The 21,099-nt window shown below is 47.6% G+C and overlaps 1 protein-coding gene across 1 annotated transcript in view; it reads right to left on the reverse strand.

The window, feature by feature from the left end:
- The window catches only part of LOC108152519 (division abnormally delayed protein), a 71,439-nt gene that overhangs the window by 3,502 nt on the left and 46,838 nt on the right, over nt 1–21,099 (reverse strand). Inside the window, exons 2-5 of the mRNA XM_017281916.2 lie at nt 11,147–11,290; nt 1,511–1,634; nt 958–1,428; nt 708–897 (exon numbers count right to left, since the gene is read on the reverse strand). Coding sequence (XP_017137405.1) covers nt 708–897; nt 958–1,428; nt 1,511–1,634; nt 11,147–11,290 — 929 coding nt within the window. The remainder of the gene's footprint in view (nt 1–707; nt 898–957; nt 1,429–1,510; nt 1,635–11,146; nt 11,291–21,099) is intronic.

Consider the following 21,099-nt stretch of genomic DNA (forward strand, 5'->3'; position numbering starts at 1 on the left):
AGTTTGGGCTTGGGCTTGGGTTCTTTTGTGTGTTAATCGCTGCCGCTCATGCAACGGCGCATGTGTGGGGCAGTGGCAGGGGCAGGGCGAGGGGCAGTCCCTCATCATTAAGCTCTCGGAACGTGTGCTGCCCTGCATGTAAATTGCAACTTGCAGCCGGACAGGGGGACAGGGGGACAGGGGGAACGGAGCCCCTACTGAATGCAATCTAATTTAGCATTTTAAATGCGCTTCAACATGCCAATTATGCGACAGGGGGGGGGGGGGGGGTGCCACAGGGCAGGGAGGGAGGCAGGGAGGCTGGCACAGACAGAAGATGGTGCAGATACAACTGCACTTTAATTGAATGTCATGTGCACATTTAACAAGCCCTCGAAATGCCTCTCGTACTGGTAACTTTTTTTCTTTCTTTCTTTTTTTTTTGAGGCTGCATGCAACGTAGGTCCCGCGCTCTTGAAGGCCGGAACTCAACGCAGTGGCAACGCATTTATTCATTAAATCCATTTAAAATGTTCATAAATTAAAGAGCAATTAAATCATTAAGCAGCGAACGTGTGTCCTTGTGCCGAAAAGCACGCATCGATCGCATCAGGAAACGAGCGGAAGCCAAAACCCCAGAGAAGAGGAGTCCCCGACTCGAAGACTGGAAAGTATCTTTGGGTGGAAAGGCCATTCGAGCCACTAGGGCCGCCGCCCCCCGCGCTTACCTTCTGCTCCAGCTCCGGACCATTGCCCATGGCATGCATGATGGCATCGGAGATCTTGGTGCTCAGCTTCATGATGGTGTTGATGATGCCGCTGTCCGTCACAATGTGGGTGGTGACCAGATTGCTCAACGCCTCCACGACACTCGACCAGGGACTGTCCAGCAGGCCGGCATATTCCGCCGAGCAGCCGCTAAGGGGAGGAGGCATAAAGATTAATCTCTATCGTGGAATGACTCCTGCTGCCACTTACCGCATCACATTCATGCAGTAGCCGTTGCAGATCTGCGGCTGGCCCCGCGTCTGGTGGCCGTTGCAGTTGGGGCAGTAGTGCATCTTGAGGAGATGCATCTTGCACGTGTCCGTCAGCTGCTGGCCGTAGAGGGCGTCCGCCTCGGCCAGAACCTCGGCGCTCTGCAGCAGGGCGTTCATAAACACGTTCGACATGTGCACGCTCTGGACGAGGCTGCTCTGGATCTCCCTGGGTATGCCCCCGAAGGGCTGCAGCTCGTCAAAGTTGTGCTTCAGGCAGTTGATGTAGTCCTCGTGCAGCTCCCCGTAATTGTTCTTGGCGAGGTGCACCGCCTGGTGGTAGGCCACGGGAAACAGCTGCACGAAGAACTTGTGCACGGCGTCCTCGAGGCCACTCCGTAGGCTGCCAATGCCGGCCTTGCCGCCCATCTGGCCGTTGCTGTTCGTGTAGTTGGAGATGTAGTTCAGGTGGCTGCGGAAACACAAGAAACCGGGATTAGCTATGCAGGATCTAGGGCCGTGGCCGTGGCCGTGGCCGTCCCTGGGATACGTACTTCATGATTTCCGTATACAACTGGCGGATCATCATCCCCGACAGCGGCACCATTCGAATGTAGACCTTGGAGAAGACCGTCAGTGTCTTGTTCTCCGACTGCTGGGCCAGCTCCAGGACGTGACCTGAAACGGAAGGAAAGCGGGCAGAGGTATCCATGAAAATATGGCCAAAACTCGAGCGTTGTTCCAAGTGAAATTTAATCACTTCGCTGCTGGTCGGAATTCCCCACAGCAGCCGCAGCGAAACTTCCTCCATTTAATGGCCAGCATGGGGATTTTGGGCTCCCAGTTGGATAGCAATTTTGCTCCCTCTGCCTCTGTGTTTGTTTTGGCTTTTAGTTAATGAAATCTAATTTAATGCCTTTCTGTGGGTCTCTCTGGGACGGGAATTGTTTCATAAAAGTTTTACTCTTGATTGCCGTCAATCATTGCTGCATTATTTCTAGCCCACTGCCTCCAGTATCCTCCATCAATCCGCCAATCAGCCAAGTCTCTCAATATGCAAATGCTAATCGCAGAGAAAAAAGCACCGACACAATCCTGTGATATCTGTCAAGGTGTCAGCAACACTTGTGCCTCGGATACACAGACGGGCATCGATAGATACGCAGATACAGATACAGATACAGATACACTCCTCTGGCAGGCAGGCAGGCAGTCAGCCTGTCATTATCGCCAGATTACAAATGGTCAAAAAGCTGCTCGGATCGCCTGGATCCAGATAACATTTAAAAGACACAAAAACCAGAGACCAAAGAAAAAAAAAACTGTCAAATTGCCGTGTGATTTCTCACACACCCCCTCGGCTGCGCTACGCCCCTCCTGCCTTCTGCCCTCTGCCTGTGGCGGGGGCGGGGCGGGGTCGGGGCGGGGGCTTCGTTTTCAAACGAAAGTGTCAATCTTTTTGTTAATTGGCAACAAAAGAACCCAAACCGAACCCAAAACCAAACAAAAACAACAACATTTTGACATCCACAAAAGTGTTTTCTGTAGTTTTTTTTTTGTTTTCTTTTTGTTTTTTTTTTGTAGTATTTGCGGCTCATTTTGATTTTGATGTTGAGGCATTTCCGTTCTCAAGAGTTTGAATATTTCTTCTTTTTTGGTTTTTGTTTTTGGGCTTGGCCTGCGCTTGGGGGTCGCGGCTCTTCTGTCAGTCGACGAGGTCGCGGCTCTGGGGCTGGGGTTCGATTTGGCGTTTTTTATCGGACAATAGCCTTTGATGCGTCATCTGCCTGGGAACCCTTTCTAATTAGCAAAATTTGCGATTTCTTTGTAGAGTTTCTGGAGGAGAAAAACAAACAAAACGATCCATCTAGGGGAGGAGTGGTGCCCGGTGCCCGATGTCCAGTGTCCAGTGCCGGGGCTGAAGTGCTAATCATTTATCAATTGCTGACAATTGCTGCTGCTGCTGCTGTCCCCAGGATATGCGATAAACACACACCGACAATCAATTGATTTAACGCGCTCGAGATACAAAATGACAATAATAATAATAATAGCGACGATGATAGCCGCCACACCGCACCGCACGAACGTCACAAAACACAAATCGAAGGGGGATCAAGGGGCGGGGCGGAGGAATGGGGTTTTGGGGGGGGACAGAACTCACACATCCTGTCGCTAATCTCATTGACGTGGCACAGCCGCAGCACACAGCCATCGCATCGACTCTGGCGGAAACATTTAATTATTGACACCAGTGCCCCCTCCGTCCCCCCCCGTCCCCCACGTCACCCCATCCACATCGACCACCGAACGTGTGGATGCGCGGATATGCATTCTCACACGATGGATGGTTGGATGGATGGATGGATGATTGGCCCATTAAATCAGCGGGGAGACACACAAGAACAAAGTGAACCATTAAGTACAGTCTCTGCAGAGAGGCAGAGCGGCGGAGAGAGGAAGGGAAGGGCAGATGTAGATGAAAGCCCGCCTCTTGTCACAGCTCCAGAAAGGAAGTAAAGATTGGCATTGTTCGTCGATCGATTGCATGATTGAAATGCCCATCAAAATTGGTGCCCATTTATTGATTGAAAATATATATTCCAATCCACAGACAAACATCCTTTAAGCGGGAAGGTAAAGGAAGTACAGCCCCAATTGTCCAGCAATTACACGATTGACATGCCTAAAATTGCATTCAACAGTAGAACTTCGTTGAGTGGAATATCCTTCGGGGAAATACCCTCAAATAGATGGCATTTTTAATGGAATTCCAAGGAAACCTCTGAAGGGAATCACAGTTTGAATTGACTACCAATTACCGAGAAAACTTTTCGATTGATTGAAAATATAATGTATCTACAATAGAACTTCTTCCGCTAAACATGTCCCGTTCAAGTGGAAGTATCTAAAACTGGAGCTGAAAGGTTTTTATGTTGAGTACAAGCTGAAAAACAACCCAGATCAAAGCCCATGGTTCGATTGTTCATAAAAAACCACCAACAAACCGAAAGTATCTGCTACAAAGCCACAAAGATTCTTCAATTGAAAGTGTTATTCCATCGCCGGAGAATGGCACGTACGAATGAATATTTGATGCATTTGAAAGTGTGTGTCTTTGCCACATCCTTCGGCCTGCTGATTAATTACAATTTTAATGAACTCTCCACAAGAGCAGGGGGGGGGGGGGGGGGTGGGGGAGTCAATTGAATTCTGCTGATGTGGCAAGAGAATGGGCAACGAACGATATGATATTGTTGCAGCTGCCTTTTGTTGGCTTAATATGCTCAATTGAGTTGGGGTTTCGGGCGGGCCCACACACAGGCCCCAAGGCATGGCTCACTTGGCAGATACATAGTTTGGGTTACATTTGTATCTTTGTATCCCTGCATCTCATAAATTGTTAACTCGGCAGAGGCACTTCATCTGCGGGCACAGCCACAGAGAGAGCCCCACAGAGAGCCCCACAGAGCCACAGAGCCATCGACTATGTGTGTGTGTGTGTGTGTGTGCAATTTGCCGGACATTTCTCCGTCAGTTTGTGCCACTAATTGCAATTTCAGTTCAACTCTCTAACCATCTTTATCTATGCACACACACACATGCATGCAACGTATCTTTGTATCTATTTTGCTTACTTTCTGACATTCTCTGTCAATTAGTTTTTGGGGGCTGGTGCTGTGGGGTGCCGGAGGGGGGGGGCTACGTTTTATTGTTTTTCGAGCGGGTCTCAATTTGAAATCAAAGCAAATGGCTTTTGGCCAATGAAACATGAAAATTTCATTAAGCTTGTGGGTTGGTTTTCCTGCTCCTCTTAAGACTTGGTTCTACTTCGTCACACATGGCGGAGGGTCCCGCTGTCTCCCATCTAGTGGGGCAAACAGACAATGAAATTGAATTAGACAACGCTGCTTGGAGTGCCTCTCTCTCTCTCTCTGTGGGCCCCGAAACGGCAGCAAAGTGTGGCAAATGTAGTTACCAGAGAGGATACAGATACACAGATACACAGATACAGAGGGAGAGCAGGAATTCAAGTCCAAGTCCGAGCTGTTTAGCGACTCCCCAGGCAGCCAGAAGTTTCGCTTTTAGCTCCAGAGCTGTGGAGCTCTGGAGCTATTCCTAGAGCAAATATCGGGCTTCTTCATTGCTTCATTAGAAGGAGCGGCGTGTGGAGCGAGAGATTAGCATGCCATGCATCCCCATTCCCCATTCCCCATTCCCCATTCCCGATACCCTGTTCATCCAGGTTTCGACCGGTTTCGGGGCCCCGTGGCCAAGCCCCAAAAGCAAATGCGGGAGGCGGCTGTTGCTGTTGGCAGTGGCAGTGGCAGATGGGGCACAGTTCCCTCTCTCTCTCCCTCTCTCTCTCTCTCTCGCTGGCAATGTTGTTGTTTCCCACGCCATGGCAAATATGCAACACACACACACACACACACACACACACACGTCGCGACGTGGCACAGCCCACAGGTTTAGTTTTTATTTTTGCCCGCTTTTTTTTTTTCGTATTTCTTTTGCCACTCTGGCTTGCCCCTTGGGGGCATGCTGTATGCTGCCGCTGCCGCTGCCGCTTGTGCGAGTATTTGTTGCCTGCGTCCCGTTCCGTTCCGTTCCTGTGCGGATATTACAATTTTAGTATCTTGCCGCATTTTTTATTTGCATTTTATATGCATGTATTTCTTTGGCTCTAACCATCCGTCCAGGAAGAGTTGGAGTCGGAGTCGGTGTCGGTGTCGGTATCGGCGGTTCTGGGCCTGGTCTTTGGCTCTGCCTCTGCCTCCTCCATCCCTCCCTCCCCCCTGCATCCCACTGCTCTGATCCGTGCTCTGGTATCCATCGTGTGGCCGCCGCCTTATGAATGCCAAAGCAACTTTGTTAGTGCTCTTCGTTCTGTTCTCTCCTTTGCTCTCCTCTCCTCTCCTCTATTCTCTTTCTTTTCCTGGCTTTTTCTGTTGTCTGTAGCTTAGCTTTTTAGCCGCGTTTAGGTTTCGTTTTGAACCTGCCCCTTGCGCCCCATGCCCCTGCCTGGGAGTCGCGTCTGTCCGTCTGGCGGGTTGAAGCAGCTCTCTTCTCGGTGACCGGCTGCCGGCAATGTCTCCTCAGTCTCAGGGTCCCAGTCTCAAGGAAGTGGCCTTCTCCGTTGCATGGGGGGGGGAACAGTGGTTGTTGGTCTTGCGATTAGCAGTGACTTTTCAGAGATCATCTGGTATCCACAGATAGATACAAAACTTGGATAGGTGGAACTCCTAATGCAGGTCTTTTTAATGTAAAAACTCTCCGAAACCCTCCAAAAAAGTGTCCACTAGCTTTTCCAAGCGATAGTGAAGTGTGATCCCCCCAAAGGAAGCCCCCAGATTGGGTAGATCCAACCACTGTGCCTGTGCTTGGGCCTGTGCTTGGGCCTGGCCTGTGCTGCCTTTGGCCAAGCGTCAGTGCTTAAGTGCATGTATTGTAACTAGCTATGTATCTGCAGGCGTGCCAAGTCGACACGCCCCTCTACAGCCCACAGCCCACAGCCCACAGGCATATCCCCCCCCCACAACAACAATCCATCCCAGCAATTCAGCCATCCGGCCATCGGGGCGCTCCACTCCAACAGCTGTGCAGCAGCTCCTCTCTGGCTTTAGCCCCAAAAGGGGCCTCTTCGGTGCCTCTCTACACAATGTCAAATTAATTGGATGACTTTTCATTGTTGGAGATGTGGAGCTCGAGCTGTAGCTGGAGCTGGAGCTTCAAGTGGAGCTGTAGCTGTGGCTCAAGTGCTGGCCACCGCTTGAGTCGACCTTTCCTCTTTCTAACATATGGAAATGCTTCAAAGCATATGCATCAATTGGCCACATTCCCTCCCTACCTCTCTCCCTCTCTCTCTTTGTTGCCCCTCGTGTTCGTCTTCCGTTTTTGGTGGCGCGTTAATTATAAGCGTGAGCTTTCAGCGTTTAATTTGCCAAGCAACTAATTATAATAATTATATAGAAACACACACACACACACACAAACACACACACACACATACACACACGTACAGGTTGGAAGAGACACAGCGAAAAACGTGGCAGACAAAATGACTCCACTTTTGCCCATGGCTTTTTCCGGATTTGTTGTTGTTTTTTTTTTTGCTAATTACGAAAACGAGTTGAAGACCTGAAACGGTGGCCTCCATTAGCTCAAAATTCTGCAAAAATAATTAACATTATGTATGCCAGAGATTGACAACTGGTTTTTTTGTGCGCTAGAAAAGTATCTAAAGGTTTGCGAGTCTGAAAGAAGGTCTTACAGGGTAAACCAATAGATGTTCTCCACGGATAGCAGCTGCAAGTAATCACATATAAAGTATAATACCCTCCAATCTGTGCTCAATCGTGTTTCATTCGCATTTGTCTATGGGAAAAGCCACTTTTCAATAACTTAACAGCAAATCCCAAGCTTATTTTCCACTGTGGCAACAGCCGCTACTGCAATTGCAACATGCTGTGGCACTTGCAAACAGCAAACCTTCCACTCGGCGTTGCACTCTCTCTCTCTCTTGCTCTCTCTGTGACAAGACAAGACAAACAAAAACGCCGGCTAACAAGCGATGGCGGCCAAAAAACCACTTTAGCCGTAAAGACAAGAAGGCAGCCAGGCAGTGAGGCAGTCAGGCAGTCAGCCAGGCAGCCAGAGCGCAAGATATGGCCAAAAACAGACTTAAGCCCTGGCCCTGAAGGGGGCGGGAGGGGTAGCGGTGTGGCGTGGCGTGGCGTGTGCACCACCAGGAAAGTTGCAACTTGCAACTTATGAAAGTGCACGCATTGCTGTTGTTGTTGGCTGTGGCTGCCGTTGCAGCTGCCACAAAAATAAAGAAATAATTTCAGCGATTCTGGAGAGGAGGTTGCTTGGCTTTTCCACAGACGTTGGCCAGCCCCGAAGGGGGGTATATGTACAGGGTCATACATGCTGGGGCCTGGGGTAGGGTATCCGAAACTTCGATGCCCGAAGCGCGTTGGCTCTTTCTGTTTGTTTTTATTGCCTTTGAGAGGGCTGCCCCAAAAGTTGGGCCGTAAGTCAGCATTTGGGAAGCATTTTATGCAGGCGCACGCCCATGACCAGGTGCCAGCAGGGAAACGCATTAAGCGCGTGAGCAACGCCACCAAAGACGACAGCGACGGCGACGGCGACAGCGACAGCGACAGCGACAGCGACGGCGACGGCGACAGCGACAACGCCTGATGATGATGGCGATGGCGATGACAGGAACGTAAAAGTGAACGTGGGGGATGTGGTGGGGCGGTAAGTGCAATGTAGATGCAATGCGTTGGAGCCTCTGCTTTTGCTTGGAAATTGGGCATTGGGGGCTGCGGATGGGGCTGGAACTGCTACCCATATAATTCGTAAGCTCCGAAACGTGTTTAAACACGCAAATACTTGCTTAAAAATAATAATACGCCAAACACCAGGCAGAACGAGGGGGAGGAAGAGAGAGGGAGAGCACCAAAAACACAAAGGATGGCGGAGAAATGCAATCCAACGACAATGGGCGCGCGGAAACGAAAGGAGAGAGAGAGAGAGAGAGATAGAGAGAGGGGCAGGAAGGAAACCCCGGGACTTGTATGGCATATGCCACACACACGCACGCACACACACACACACACACACACCCTCCTTCTGGTTGTAATGTTAATGCCACAAAAATAGAAATATGCATTTATTTGTTGTGCAAAAAACAATAATGTTTTACGAGAGAGGCAAAAGCAACGGAACTGCAGCAAAGAAATGCATAAAATTTTATAGGTGCACCATTTTTGTGAGTACCACCCCTGTGAATATCACGCATACGCAGAGTCTGCCAGCCACAATCTTTGGCCGCAAGTAAATCAATTTTTATGGCCACTCTGCTGCCGCTGCTGCTGCCGGTGCTGCAACTAAGGAGTCGCACGTGGCAGTCCATAAACCGAGCGATAAGCAAAAGAAGCAGGGAAAATGCAGGCAAAAGTTTCGTCTCTTATCAGGGCAGCGGTGCATGGAACCTCTACTGTCATAGCCTATCACTTTATGCGACCTCAACTTCCTCTACGGAATCCTATTGTTATTAAATTGCTTCATAAATCTTTAAGCACACACGAACGTCCGTCACTCACTTAAGCCATTCATCCATCAAGCGAGCACTGACTTTCGGTCGGAATTGCTCTACCAATTTGGTTGATCAATAATTGTTCGTGTTTATGGCTCAAACGCTAAGCTAAATGACTTTGCTGATTGCATTTTAATTTTCATTTTTTGCAATTATTTTTTTTTTTTATTGAAACGTGGGATTTTTGTTGCTTTGACATCACCTCTCCGTCCACCCTGGACAAGCAAAAGCAATTGAGGAATGCAAATTGAATGCTAAACAGATGAAGTGTTTTGCGATACCCTGTAAATGGATGGGCCATTGAGGGGGTATATACGGAGAACCGTTCACTTGATTTTTCTTAGTTGATATATGATAAATAGAAGCGCTCGCAGTGCAAGACAGAAGCTTAAAATCATCTTCGGCAAGGCAGACGACACGAACGAACATGTCCACATATAACGAAAGCCACGCCAGAGCGACGATATAGAGATGAGAGAGGACAGAAAAAAAGAGAGCAACGCAGGAGCCCCGTTCACTTGATTATTCTTTTAGTTAGAATATGATTCGTAGCTATTCGCTTCGGGCAGCCAGTGCAAGACCGAAGCTTAAAATCATCTTCGGCAAGGCAGACGTCACGAACGAACATGTCCACAGATGACGAAAGCCACGCTAGAGCAACGATATAGAGATGAGAGAGGACAGAAAAAAAGAGAGCAGCGCAGGCAGCGACAGCCAGAGCGGCGCAGCAAAACCAAGATAAGCGATCGGTTTTTTTGTTGTTGTTGCGTTCGACGGCCGGTCAGCAGCATTTACCTGCTCGAAATATTACAAATTGCCCTTGCAATAAAATGAGTAAACTATTGCGCGACTCAAACCAATATGCCCGCTCAATTGATCTTACTTGCTGTACACTCATATCCGTACATGAAGCAGCAGCACCTCTTTTGGTGTTGACTCAAACTTTAATGAGCCCCCGATTCCCATTCCCCAATCGCCGATCGCCAATCCCCAATCGCCCGATGCGAATCCAAATGAATCAATGGGATGGCATAAATTAAGCAGATGACAACACCAAACCACAAATAAAACACACACAAAATGCAAGCAGAATTCAACAAATTTGTATATAGCGGATATTTAAGTACATATGTATGTATAAACATGTGTGTGTTTATGTATACATATGGAGAGGGAAGGCGTGTTTAAAGTCTTTTTTTTGAATGCGCGAGCCCAGTTCCAAGAATTGCAGAGACCGAAAGCGGGACCCACAACCCAGAACCCAGAACAGAAGAACAACAATGAAAGAACAGAAACAGAGAAACAGCACCAGTCACCCTCCCCCCGAACACCCTCTGGAGGCAGGGAGGCACGCCTTAAAGTGAAGCGAGATTTACAGCATGTACGACAACAATTTGCAGGCATTGTGTGTGAAACGGGGGGGAGGTAGAAAGACCGGAGAGGGAGGGGTACCTACTGCTGCTGCTGCTGCTGCTGCCCCAAAACGTGACCCAGACAAAGTTTTGCTAAAAACAAAAAATAAAATAAAAAAAGGGACAACGACAGCGACAACAACATTATTTAATGCCTTTTTAATTAGATGCAGTACCCGCGAGAGTCCGAGACCGAGACCGAGTTCGAGTCGCGTTTGTTGCATTCCCAAACAGCCAGAAGTCGGTTTATGAATTATCTATATACCCGTAGCCCCATGTGCATACAGTCGTATATCTCTCAGCATTATACAGTCGCTTTGATCTGCATACAAATTCCAAATTACAAATCAATTTCACATTTTTTTTCGCTTTTTTTTTCGCATTTGAAAGCTTAATTTGGTTTAACTTCAACTTTTTTAGCTCAAGGCTTTCAAGGCTTTCGAGGCTTTCAAGGCTTCAACATTGTATCATCATAATTTTGTGTGCCCATCCCAGAGCCCTCGACGGGACACATTTGCATATGATAAATTATTTATTGCCACGAAAATATTGTACACTCGTTCGGTCTATCGCTTGCAGAAAAGAGTAGCCAGTAGGAAAACTGAAAAGTTTCCAGACTTTTCAGCGAATCATTTGCATAGAAAGGAAGGACTGGGACATTTCATACTCACTCTGGAATTGGTTGGCATTATCCGCCAGGATCCCGCGCAGGCTGCTCGTGTGATGATGCAGCAGCTGCTCAAACATTCCCGCGGCCTTCTGGCGGAGCTCCAGCTCGGTGGCATTGTTGCAGCAGTTGCCACCGCAAATGGCGCCTGTGAAGAACAAGGACAAAAATTAGATTTTTAGATTGTGTTTATATTTTCTACAAGTAGTACAATGATAGATCCCAGCTGTTGGCGCCCTCCTGCAACTCCTTGACTACCTCCTCACCCCCACCCCCACACAGCTCATCTTCTTGGTAGTATTTCGTCATTAGCTGCGTCTCGTATCATTTTCAAATTATCGCACAAATCAAACATTTACTCCCCAGGTCCCGGCCTCTCAACGATTATTGTATCTCTATCGTTTTGTGTGTGGGACGTATCTCCCTCCCTCCCTCCCTCTCTCCCTCGCTCGCTTAATTGTTTATGGCTTCAAGTTTTTTTTGTAGCAGTAGTAGTGGGCGTGTTGGCCAATAGCAACAACAACAACAACAACAGCTTGCGCTGCTGCTGCCACCCATCACGCAGCGGCGTGTGGGTTTTGGCCATTCGTCTAAATAAATAAATACCAGAGAAATATGAATTGCTGTTTCGTTTAGAGATGTTTCATTTATTAATAACTTTTAAATTGCCTCAAATTGCAGAGGCTGGCGAATCGAGGAACCGTTTTTGGTCATACAATTCACAGCATGCCACAAAGTGGCTGCAGCAATGATTGCGCGCGGCGGCGCATGCCACAGCTTGTGGCCTGCTGCTGCTGCTGCTGTTGCTGCTAATGACAACGGATTGTTGCAGCTAAAACGATTTACAACTCACTAATCGTTGTGCCCTAGAAAATGGCTCTCTAATGAAAAGAGAGCCAAAGAAAAAGTCGCAGAACGGGGCACAGCAAGAGGGAAGCAATGCCACAAACTGGGGCAATATATTTTACACTCGTAAATACTCGTAAATAAATCAACAAAAGACCCGCTGATTGCCAAGGCTTCAAGATGCTCAAGAAATTGAAAGGCGAATTGTTTTTTGGCCCAAAAACATTTTCATTGTTTTATCCTTTTTCTCCAGCAGCAAATGAAATACAATACCCCATCTCTAGGACATGTGTTAATCACTCCCACACCCCTTCGCCCTCTTTTCGGGCGTGTGGGTTTTCCCAAAAAGATACAAATCGTGTGCGAAGCTTTTTATGACTAGCTGTGCAACATCCAAAGGCAAAGCGACACCAGCAAAGCGACTTTTACGGTCGGTTGTCAGGCTGTTTCTCTCGTCTTTTATAGTTTATAATTTAAATTAATGGCCTTTACATGATGTTTATGTGAATGCCGACGCAGCAGCAGCAGAAGCAGCAGCAGCATCACCTAATAGCCACTGCCAGAGCCACAGATCGACAGATCCCCCCGTCACATATGCAAATGAACAATATCTGAGTGCCCCGATTCGGTGGCCATATGTTTTGCTGTTGTTATGCTGTCATAAAATTAGCAAATTAAATGAATGTTTGGAATGGGGAAGGGGGCACACAAAAGGCAGACGGACGTCATCGAACTCAAACAGAGTGCACTCGTCAGTCGTCATTCAGGGGCTATTTTTGTGCGATGAAAAACATCAATAGTTGCACTCGCGAGACAACCGCAAGGCCGTGACACATATTTGCCAGCCATGTGGGGGAAAGCTCTTCGAAAGGGAGATGCTCTCTAGCCCCTGCTAGGCCTTTCAATGCCAGAGACACAGTGACTTGATGTCCGTCAATCCAGATGGACTGACAGGGAAGGGCAGGCAAACCGAAAAACGGATTCTCCAGTTGTAAAAGATTGTTTGTCAACAATTTTCATCCTATTTTCCGATTGCATTGTGCAACTTCATCGATTTAGGGGCGCAGGATGGACGAAAGGACGAAAGGAAGGATGCAGCATTCAGCCCTCGAGGCTGTGGCTCCTGCTGCTTCTTTTGACCATGATGTGTTTATGCGTTTTACCAACTGCTGGGCCATAAATCTGGCATCTGGCAGGATGGACCACCCATCCTCCCATCCTCCCGTGGCATTTGGCCAGAAAAATCGGAGGCCACAGACACAGAGGCGTCACTCAGTCAGCGAGCGAGTGAGTCACAGAAGAGCTACTTCTCCTTTGCTGCTGCTGTGGCAGGCAGTCGGTTGCAAGTTAGAGCGTGTCTTTGGGGGGGGGGGGGGGGGGGGGGGAATTCTTTTTTGCTGCCGTTTTGGGGGGTTCCGCCCGCCCGCCTACGAAAAACTCTCCTTTTGTGGCGCTCAAGAGCTCAAAACTCGAGCAGCAGAAATTCAATTCAATTGCTGCAACGTGGCAGGCATGCATGCTACACACACACACACACACACACACACACACACATAGTTGGATGCATGCATATATCATGACGTGGCCCAGAAAAGTATGCTATGGCAAAATGTTTCTGGCAACGAGCTGCCAAATTGCAAAGAAACCTAAAGAGGGGGGGGGGGGGGGGGAAACTAGGGGCAAGGGATGGAGAAAGTTGCGGAGAAAGCAGTACAGAATAGAGCCGAGAATCATTGAGAATAGGGAGAGAGAGAGCGAGCGAGAGGGGAGAGGTGGATAGCTATGAGGGTTTTTGGGGGTGTAAAAAATGCAAATCTCATGCATGGCTCTGCCACTGGGGCTCCTCTCTCCCCCGCTCTGCTCTGCTCTGCTCTGTTCTGCCAAAAATATCAAGGCACATGGCCATGACCGCATGCGATGCGGCCCAGAAGGGGGAGCGGCTCTGACACCATTACCTCCTCCTGTCATAGACGTGGCACTGCCGCACTATCTACTAGCACTTTTAGGCCGCCTTGTTTTGCAGCCTGTCGCCGCAAATGCAACGTGACGACGTGTGCGAATTTGTTTACTGTAATTGTCTTCACTGTACAAGGGAGACAGACAGATAGAGAGAAGAGGCAGTAGTGGGCGGGGAGCATGGGTTGGCTCCTTCTGTCTTTTGGCATTAGCCAAGTTTTGGCTTCAAGCCAAGAAAGCGCTTAGACCGCAAAACACTTGGCTCTGGGAAAGTGGATTTTGTGCATACCTTGACATATTTCGAGAGTCCTCAACTCCCACTACAATCTCTCTCTATCTATCTCTCTTCCCCCCCCCACCCCACCCCCCTTCTGCAACAGCGGCAGCAGCAGCACATGCTACTTGTAGGCATTTTCAATTTCCACAATTTCCACAATTTCCAGTAAATGTGCGGATAATCAGGAGGAGGAAAATAAACCTTGGATACGGAAGGAAGTGTGGGAATTCTCATGAATTACGAGTATGTGCACCCCACCCCACCCCCCATCAAAATGTCTAAAAGTTTTGCACCCGACTGGCCTTAATTAAAGCAGAAGCCTGCGTGGAAGCCTTTTGATAGACACTGTACTCGGAGTGTAAGAGAATTCAATTAGTTTCTCGGAATAAATATATGAGAATATTAGATTTTTAGGTATTCAGCGAGTCCTTCTCCCATAAGCACTGTGTCCGTTATTCTTTGCCTTTGCCCTTTCCACTACTGCGCGCTGAGAGAGAGGATCATGGGTGCCCATAAACCATAATATATTTATTTATGTTACTTAAAACATTACCTAATTTAGCTGCTGGGTTGATAACTGATAAAGACTTTTATTCTTAATTTTTAATAATAAATCGAGGCGATAAGATGGCTGTTTTTGGACTTTGGACTTCTCCCGATCTATGGCTCATATTTTTACCCCCCCCGGGAAATACACAGATCTCTCTGGTGACCCCTCTTTTCCTTCTGATTTACGAGTGTCTCTCGATAAATATTTACTCCAAGAAATATACAACTAGTACGAGTATAATCCCCAACAAAATGCTTGGTACATGTACATTTCAAGTGCTATAATTTACAGCCTTGATTGAAAGTCAATTGACTTTTCCACAAAACAAAAAAAAACAAAAAAAAAAAAACAGAATGCAATACACGGGTCATAGAAGAACGAAGCGAATGGCAGAACGATTGGTTGGGGCCATAAATTCACTAATAAATTTATGAGAGGAGCATTCAAAAAAACACAAATAAAAACATCCGTTGGGGCCGCTCTCTAGGCAGCAGGTAGAACAGAGATAGATAGAGAGAGGGCGAGCGAGAGCGAGAGGGTGGGGAAAGGAAAAGGAAAAGGGAATGGGGAAGGGGAGATCCCCTGCATGTCACACATAATAATTTCATTTCGTTTTTATCAAAAAAACTGTTGACAACTACTTGTCAAACACGAACAATTTGTGCCACAGGGAAAGCGAGGAAAGCGAGATAACAATTAAGTCAACAAATGCCACAGAGGGTGGGGAGGGCGGCCCGGGGGTTGGACCAGGGGGCCATGTCGATATGCTTGGCCTGTTGTTCGTTGTTTTACGGTTCGTTGATTCTCTAGGTTCGGTTATGACACGTTTTCCCTGTTATAGATCATCATCATCATCATCATCATCGTTGGGGTAGATCATACACTCGCTACACATCCCCGCCACCACTCCCCCTCTCTCTGTCTCTCGTCTGACTTCTTGGTTCGTTGAACTGTTGCCCCGAGATCTGTTTATTTTTGGTTTCTGTTTCTTGTGCCGCGATAATTTGCCATTTCCTCCATTCATTCATATCTTATCGAACCGAACCGAACCGCAGACAGGCGGAACCCATGTTCGTCTCTGGCCCTAAAACTGCTATCAATTCCGAAACTTGGTCTATTAACAGGTAGTTAAATCTTAGCGATAGCCAGTACAGTGGGTCAAGGCTAAAGAGAACAAGAATTAAAGACCATTTGCCCATCAAGGTATCACATTTTCACCAATTTTGTATCCCGAAGGGAGCTGCAACCACCCAGATGAGGTCAAGGTTGTATCCGCAAAGTCCGTCCCCGCCAAGGCATCTGTCAGATTCAGATGATTGCCACAGCTTAACCGAAAATGGATTTCCAATTCAATTTTGCACCACAAAAAAGTCTCTACTACAGTAGGGCCAATCCTACAGTGGACACCGGCAAAGGCTTCCTCTTCGGGGGGCATGTATGTAGGTGCATCCGGCTGGATGCCACTGTTTGTTGCATATTCAATTATTTGTTTGTTGGTTATTTTGCCGGGGCCGATTATTTTTGCATTTGTGCAGCTGCCACACGCGAGAGAAAATCCCAACAATTCTGCTTCTGCTGCCACTGCTGCTGGTAAATTGTTAATGTGGCGCATAAGTTTTCAATTTGTGTGGCAAATTCCGCGCGATTGCTGGATGCTGCTGCCATGCTTGCAACATGCCACGAGCTCCTGCTCTGGCTCTTGCTCTGGTTGTTGCCTGACATCGAGAAGCTGGCAGATTTTGGCGCCACGTCTGTGTCCGTGTGTCCGTGTGTGTGTGTGTTGCATGTAAAATTTATTGCGGCGGCTGCAGCGACAATCGCACAGCCATTTATTTGCATTCGCATTTGAATATACAACAAAATAAATCTACTGTAAATGTTACTGTAAATGTATCTGCATCTGCATCTGTAGATGCATCTGTATCTGCGAAAAGTTTCCTTTTCCGACGTGCACGCACACACGCTGCACTTTGCACTAATCTCGGAATGAAAATGTCAACTGCGATTATGCGTGCCACAGCACACAGCACACAGTGCTGCTGCTGTTGGCTGCTGGCTGCTAGCCGTCATGTTGCATGCCCCCATATTTGGTCAGGCGGCACACATTGGCTTACATTTCGGCAGGCGCCAGGCAGACGCGCGTCTCGGACTCGGAATGAAAAATAATGGTCTCTGCCCCTGCCCCAGCCCCTGCCCCGGCCCCTGCCACCGCCCCGGGCCTCTTGAAAAATGTATGTATTAAAAATGTAATTGAAAAGCATTTTAGTCACAAATTGCACATGCGGCCGGGGCATGCGTTGCCCGCCCGGTGGCACTTATTAATTATTTTCGATTTGTGATGCCACAAAAGGAGTCCATCTATATGCAAATGCCGCAATTGGTGGAGGCAGTGGCAGATGATTTCATCAATTCCATTCATTTTGGACATGCACACATTGGAAAAGAAATATCTTCAGAGAACAAAGAACTCATGAATCTATAAATAGTGCATGTTGCCACAAGATGCCACAAAACTGAAGCCGTTGAAATGCACTGCACTGTCCATCAGATGAATCACACACACACACGTTCGAGAGGAGATGATGATGAACTGCAGCCTCCCGAGGGGGGGGCGGGCCAATCCAATGCCAATCCGTACTCGCGTGCAACAATAAATCTGCTTGGATAAACAGAGTAATCAAATTACACACAAAAGATGTTTCCCCCATGGTCCCGTTGGATGTTAAACACACAATTCGAAAATAAACGAAATGCAACGGCAACAACAGGCAACAAAATGTTCCAACTTATAGAACTTTTTGTGTGAAAACAAATGGAAAACAACAAATAACCGAGGAAATTGCTGACACTAACAAAACAACAAACAAGAAGAGAGAAGGCAGAAAACGAGGCTGCGGAAAGCCGTTGCGTTTGATACTCTTACAGAGATAGGGAAGGAACGAAGGAAACTGTTATTTCTATTTCACCCACAAAGAATCGATCACCCTTTTGGCATAGCCGACATAGACATGTCTGTTCATGTGTACATACATATGTATATGTTTGTGTTAATATATGCAAGCACATGCATGCCAGCGATCGTTCTCCGTTGCTTGCGTTGCTTGCGAGTCAAAGTTTTATTTTCTTATCTCCCCCTCGATCTGCATTTAATTTCACGCACGAGCTTTGCACGCACACAATACGGGTACACCTTCTGACAATTCTCTCTATCCTTCATTCGCTTGATCGCCGAAAATAAAAACAACAACCAAAATGCACCGACACTCTGCTGAGAGGAGACTCTGCTCGCGCTCCCGCTCGCTCTCGGCAAATGCGGAGCTCGAAGCACTGCGAATACAAATACGAAGCACTAACCAACGGGACTTTACTTCGCTGCGTACATTCGTTGGCTTTTATTCGCATTTGCTTATTGCATGCTGCATTTTCCAGGCTGCAACGACAACTCTTAATCCCCTTCACATATATTCTTCCTGCTCTGCTTGGTCCAACCGCTTCTCACAAACAAAATACCCTACCTCTGCAAAGGGTACACAAAGAAGTAGCACTTTTATAATTAAAACCGAGTCAGCTGCTGCTGCTTTTGTGATGGGAAGCTTCCCAGCAGTAGCAGCAGCAGCAGCACCAACAACAACAAACAATTTGCAAATTATACAACTGGGCGCCCAGAAAAAACCGGGAGTGTACAATTCCCCCCATCCCCATCCCCACCACCATTTCCATCTCTTGAATTCTTGCAGTCCAGTTTTCTACGTTTTTTTTTTGTTTCCCCTCTATTGGCGGCGCAGTTGTGCAAACATTCGCGGCAAACCAAACACACACAAACACACACATAGACAGACGCAGCAGCAGCAAACGGCAACGAAACAGCACAACAACAAATAGCAAACAATTTCTGGGCTCCCAGTCGGTGGATGGACGCCGGCCAGCTGTCCGATTCCGATTCCGTTGCCATTTCCCATTCCGTGAAAGAAGCAGCTGCACTGCTTGTGGAATGCCCTGCTCGCTAATGGGGCGATCTAGTTGCTGCACCGCTGCCGCACTGTCCGCCCGCTGTGGCCCGTTGCAAATTGCTGCGGGTAATCATAGTGCATGTTGCATGCAAATTAACGCATCAACAGGGCCAGTGTCGGGGCCGGGGCCGGGGGCCCACAAACCTGCAGACAGGGTGGAGGAATAGGAATCCCCCCCGCATAAATGCCATTTTATGAGATTATGCCAATGGCGCAAAATGGGAAAATATGAACGGGTGCTGGTGATGGTGCTGCTTCTTTTGCCCCCCCACCTCCTCCGCTACCTCCTCCTCCTCCAGTTGCAAGGGTAATCCTATTGTAATTAACTTGTTTTTGCCTCTGCTGCTCCTGTTGCCGCTGCCGCTGCCGCTGCTGCTGCAAATGTCATGCCACAGCAGGAAAAAGTTAAGCGCTTAATGTACGCAAATTTCTCTTGATTGCCCGACCGATTGGCCGATGGCCCGATGGCCGCGAGTATGCCTATAAATAAAAGGGGAATACGGAATACGGAATACGGGGGGCAGTGCCACAAATTGAGGCCCTGAGAAATGACAGACATCACAGAAATTACAGATAATCTGGAGCTGGAGCTGGAGCCTTTGATCATCGGTTCTTGCTTGGCGCTGGTTCCTAGACGAAAGATTATAAAATTCCATCCAGAACTCATTCAATTAATGACCTGAAAAATGAGTTGTCCATAAATTTCGAATAATTTGGAGCATGCACACTCGTTAAGTCGATTTTTCCAAAGTACTTACTTGCTCTAATTTCAATCAAAAATTTGAGCGCCACTGCAGATAACAATTAACCAAGAAACGAAAAAAACTAAAGTGGGGCACGTTGAAATGATGATCGCCCTCGAAAAAGGTTTATAGAATTACGCTGCTGGAAGCACTTAAACAGCGTGCCACATCTCTCGTGTTTCAGATATGTAGTAATCCTAGTGTTTTTTGAGTGGCAAAAATAAATGCAAAATTAGCATAAAATCTGGGTCACGAGCAGCGGCCGAAGTGAATTATGAACCATAACTATTTCCAGAAAACTGAAACTGAAACAGAAACAGAAACAGACCCCCCCCCATCCCCCATTTAGGTCATATTCTCCTTGGTTTTTCGGACAATCAAAAAGTTTTCTTGCTGTTTTTGTTGCGTGCAACTTAAGCAGCACTTGCCACTGTGTATGTGTGTGTGCAACGCACAATCTGGGCCATTCAAATGGTGCCACTCTGGTAGCCTCTGGGTCGGGTCCAAGAACAAGACTCCATATTCCAGATTCAGCATAAAAATAAAATAAATAAAATTGAAATGAAAATTTCTGTCTTTTGTTTGGTTGTTGTTGTTTTTGTTGTTGTTTTTTGTGGGTCAGAGTGGTGTAGATACAGATAGTTCTCGTGTAACTACAAGATAGTTCCACTGGCCCACACTTTGCGTGTGTAATTTGTTGCATGTTAGTGTTGCTTTTAATTATATGCTGATTATGTTTTGGGCCAAACAACCAGCAAGCAACAACAACAATCGTGACAACTCGGAATTGTGGCACGTACTGGGGGGCATAGACAATGGCATAGCATAGCATAGCATAGCCCAGTGCTCTGTGCTCTGTGCTCTGTGTGGCATGCCCCCCCGTCCTAGTTGCTGACTTGCAGAAAATACCAACGAGAGACGGCGACGGCGAGGAGGTGGAAGAGCTGTACGAAAAATTCAATTAGTTTTGTGTTTGCGCATTGCATGACCAACAATGGGACCCTGCCTGCCACACACCCCCCTGCCCCCCTGCCCCCCTGCCCCCCTGCCACCAGTCGTCAGAGTTCCTTCCTTCCTTTTGGGTTGCATGAACTCTCGTAAATGTTTATTAAATGGAGCGCCGTCCACAGACAAAGGACTGCGATTGGGGATTGTTAAAAGGGGATTTGCCTGCATGGAATCCGAATGATCTGAAGAATCCTGCCGGCTAAAGCAGCAATCTGGCAATGAAAACATAAGTGTGTTATTCGAAGGCTCTGCGGAATTAAATCGCCTTGGCTCTGGAGGTGTTTTCGGTCCCCAATGCCCACGTCTCCTTTGTCCTCCTAATCATGCAAATATTCCAATCAATGGAACTCAAACACCAGCTACGTGAATGCAAATGAATGTTCGAGTGTTCGAGTGTTCGAATGTTCGAATGTTCGTCTAAAAAGCTGGTTAAAACCTGTTGAAAGGCCCGCTGCTGCTCAAAAGAAAACTGCAATGGGAAATCCATCACAGGGGGGGCGAGGGGGAGGTAGCTTTGGGCACTTTAGAGGCACAAATAGAAATCAAATGCGAACGATAGAACGATAG

Source organism: Drosophila miranda, chromosome XR (genome assembly GCF_003369915.1).
Source record: "Drosophila miranda strain MSH22 chromosome XR, D.miranda_PacBio2.1, whole genome shotgun sequence".
NCBI lineage: Eukaryota > Metazoa > Arthropoda > Insecta > Diptera > Drosophilidae > Drosophila > Drosophila miranda.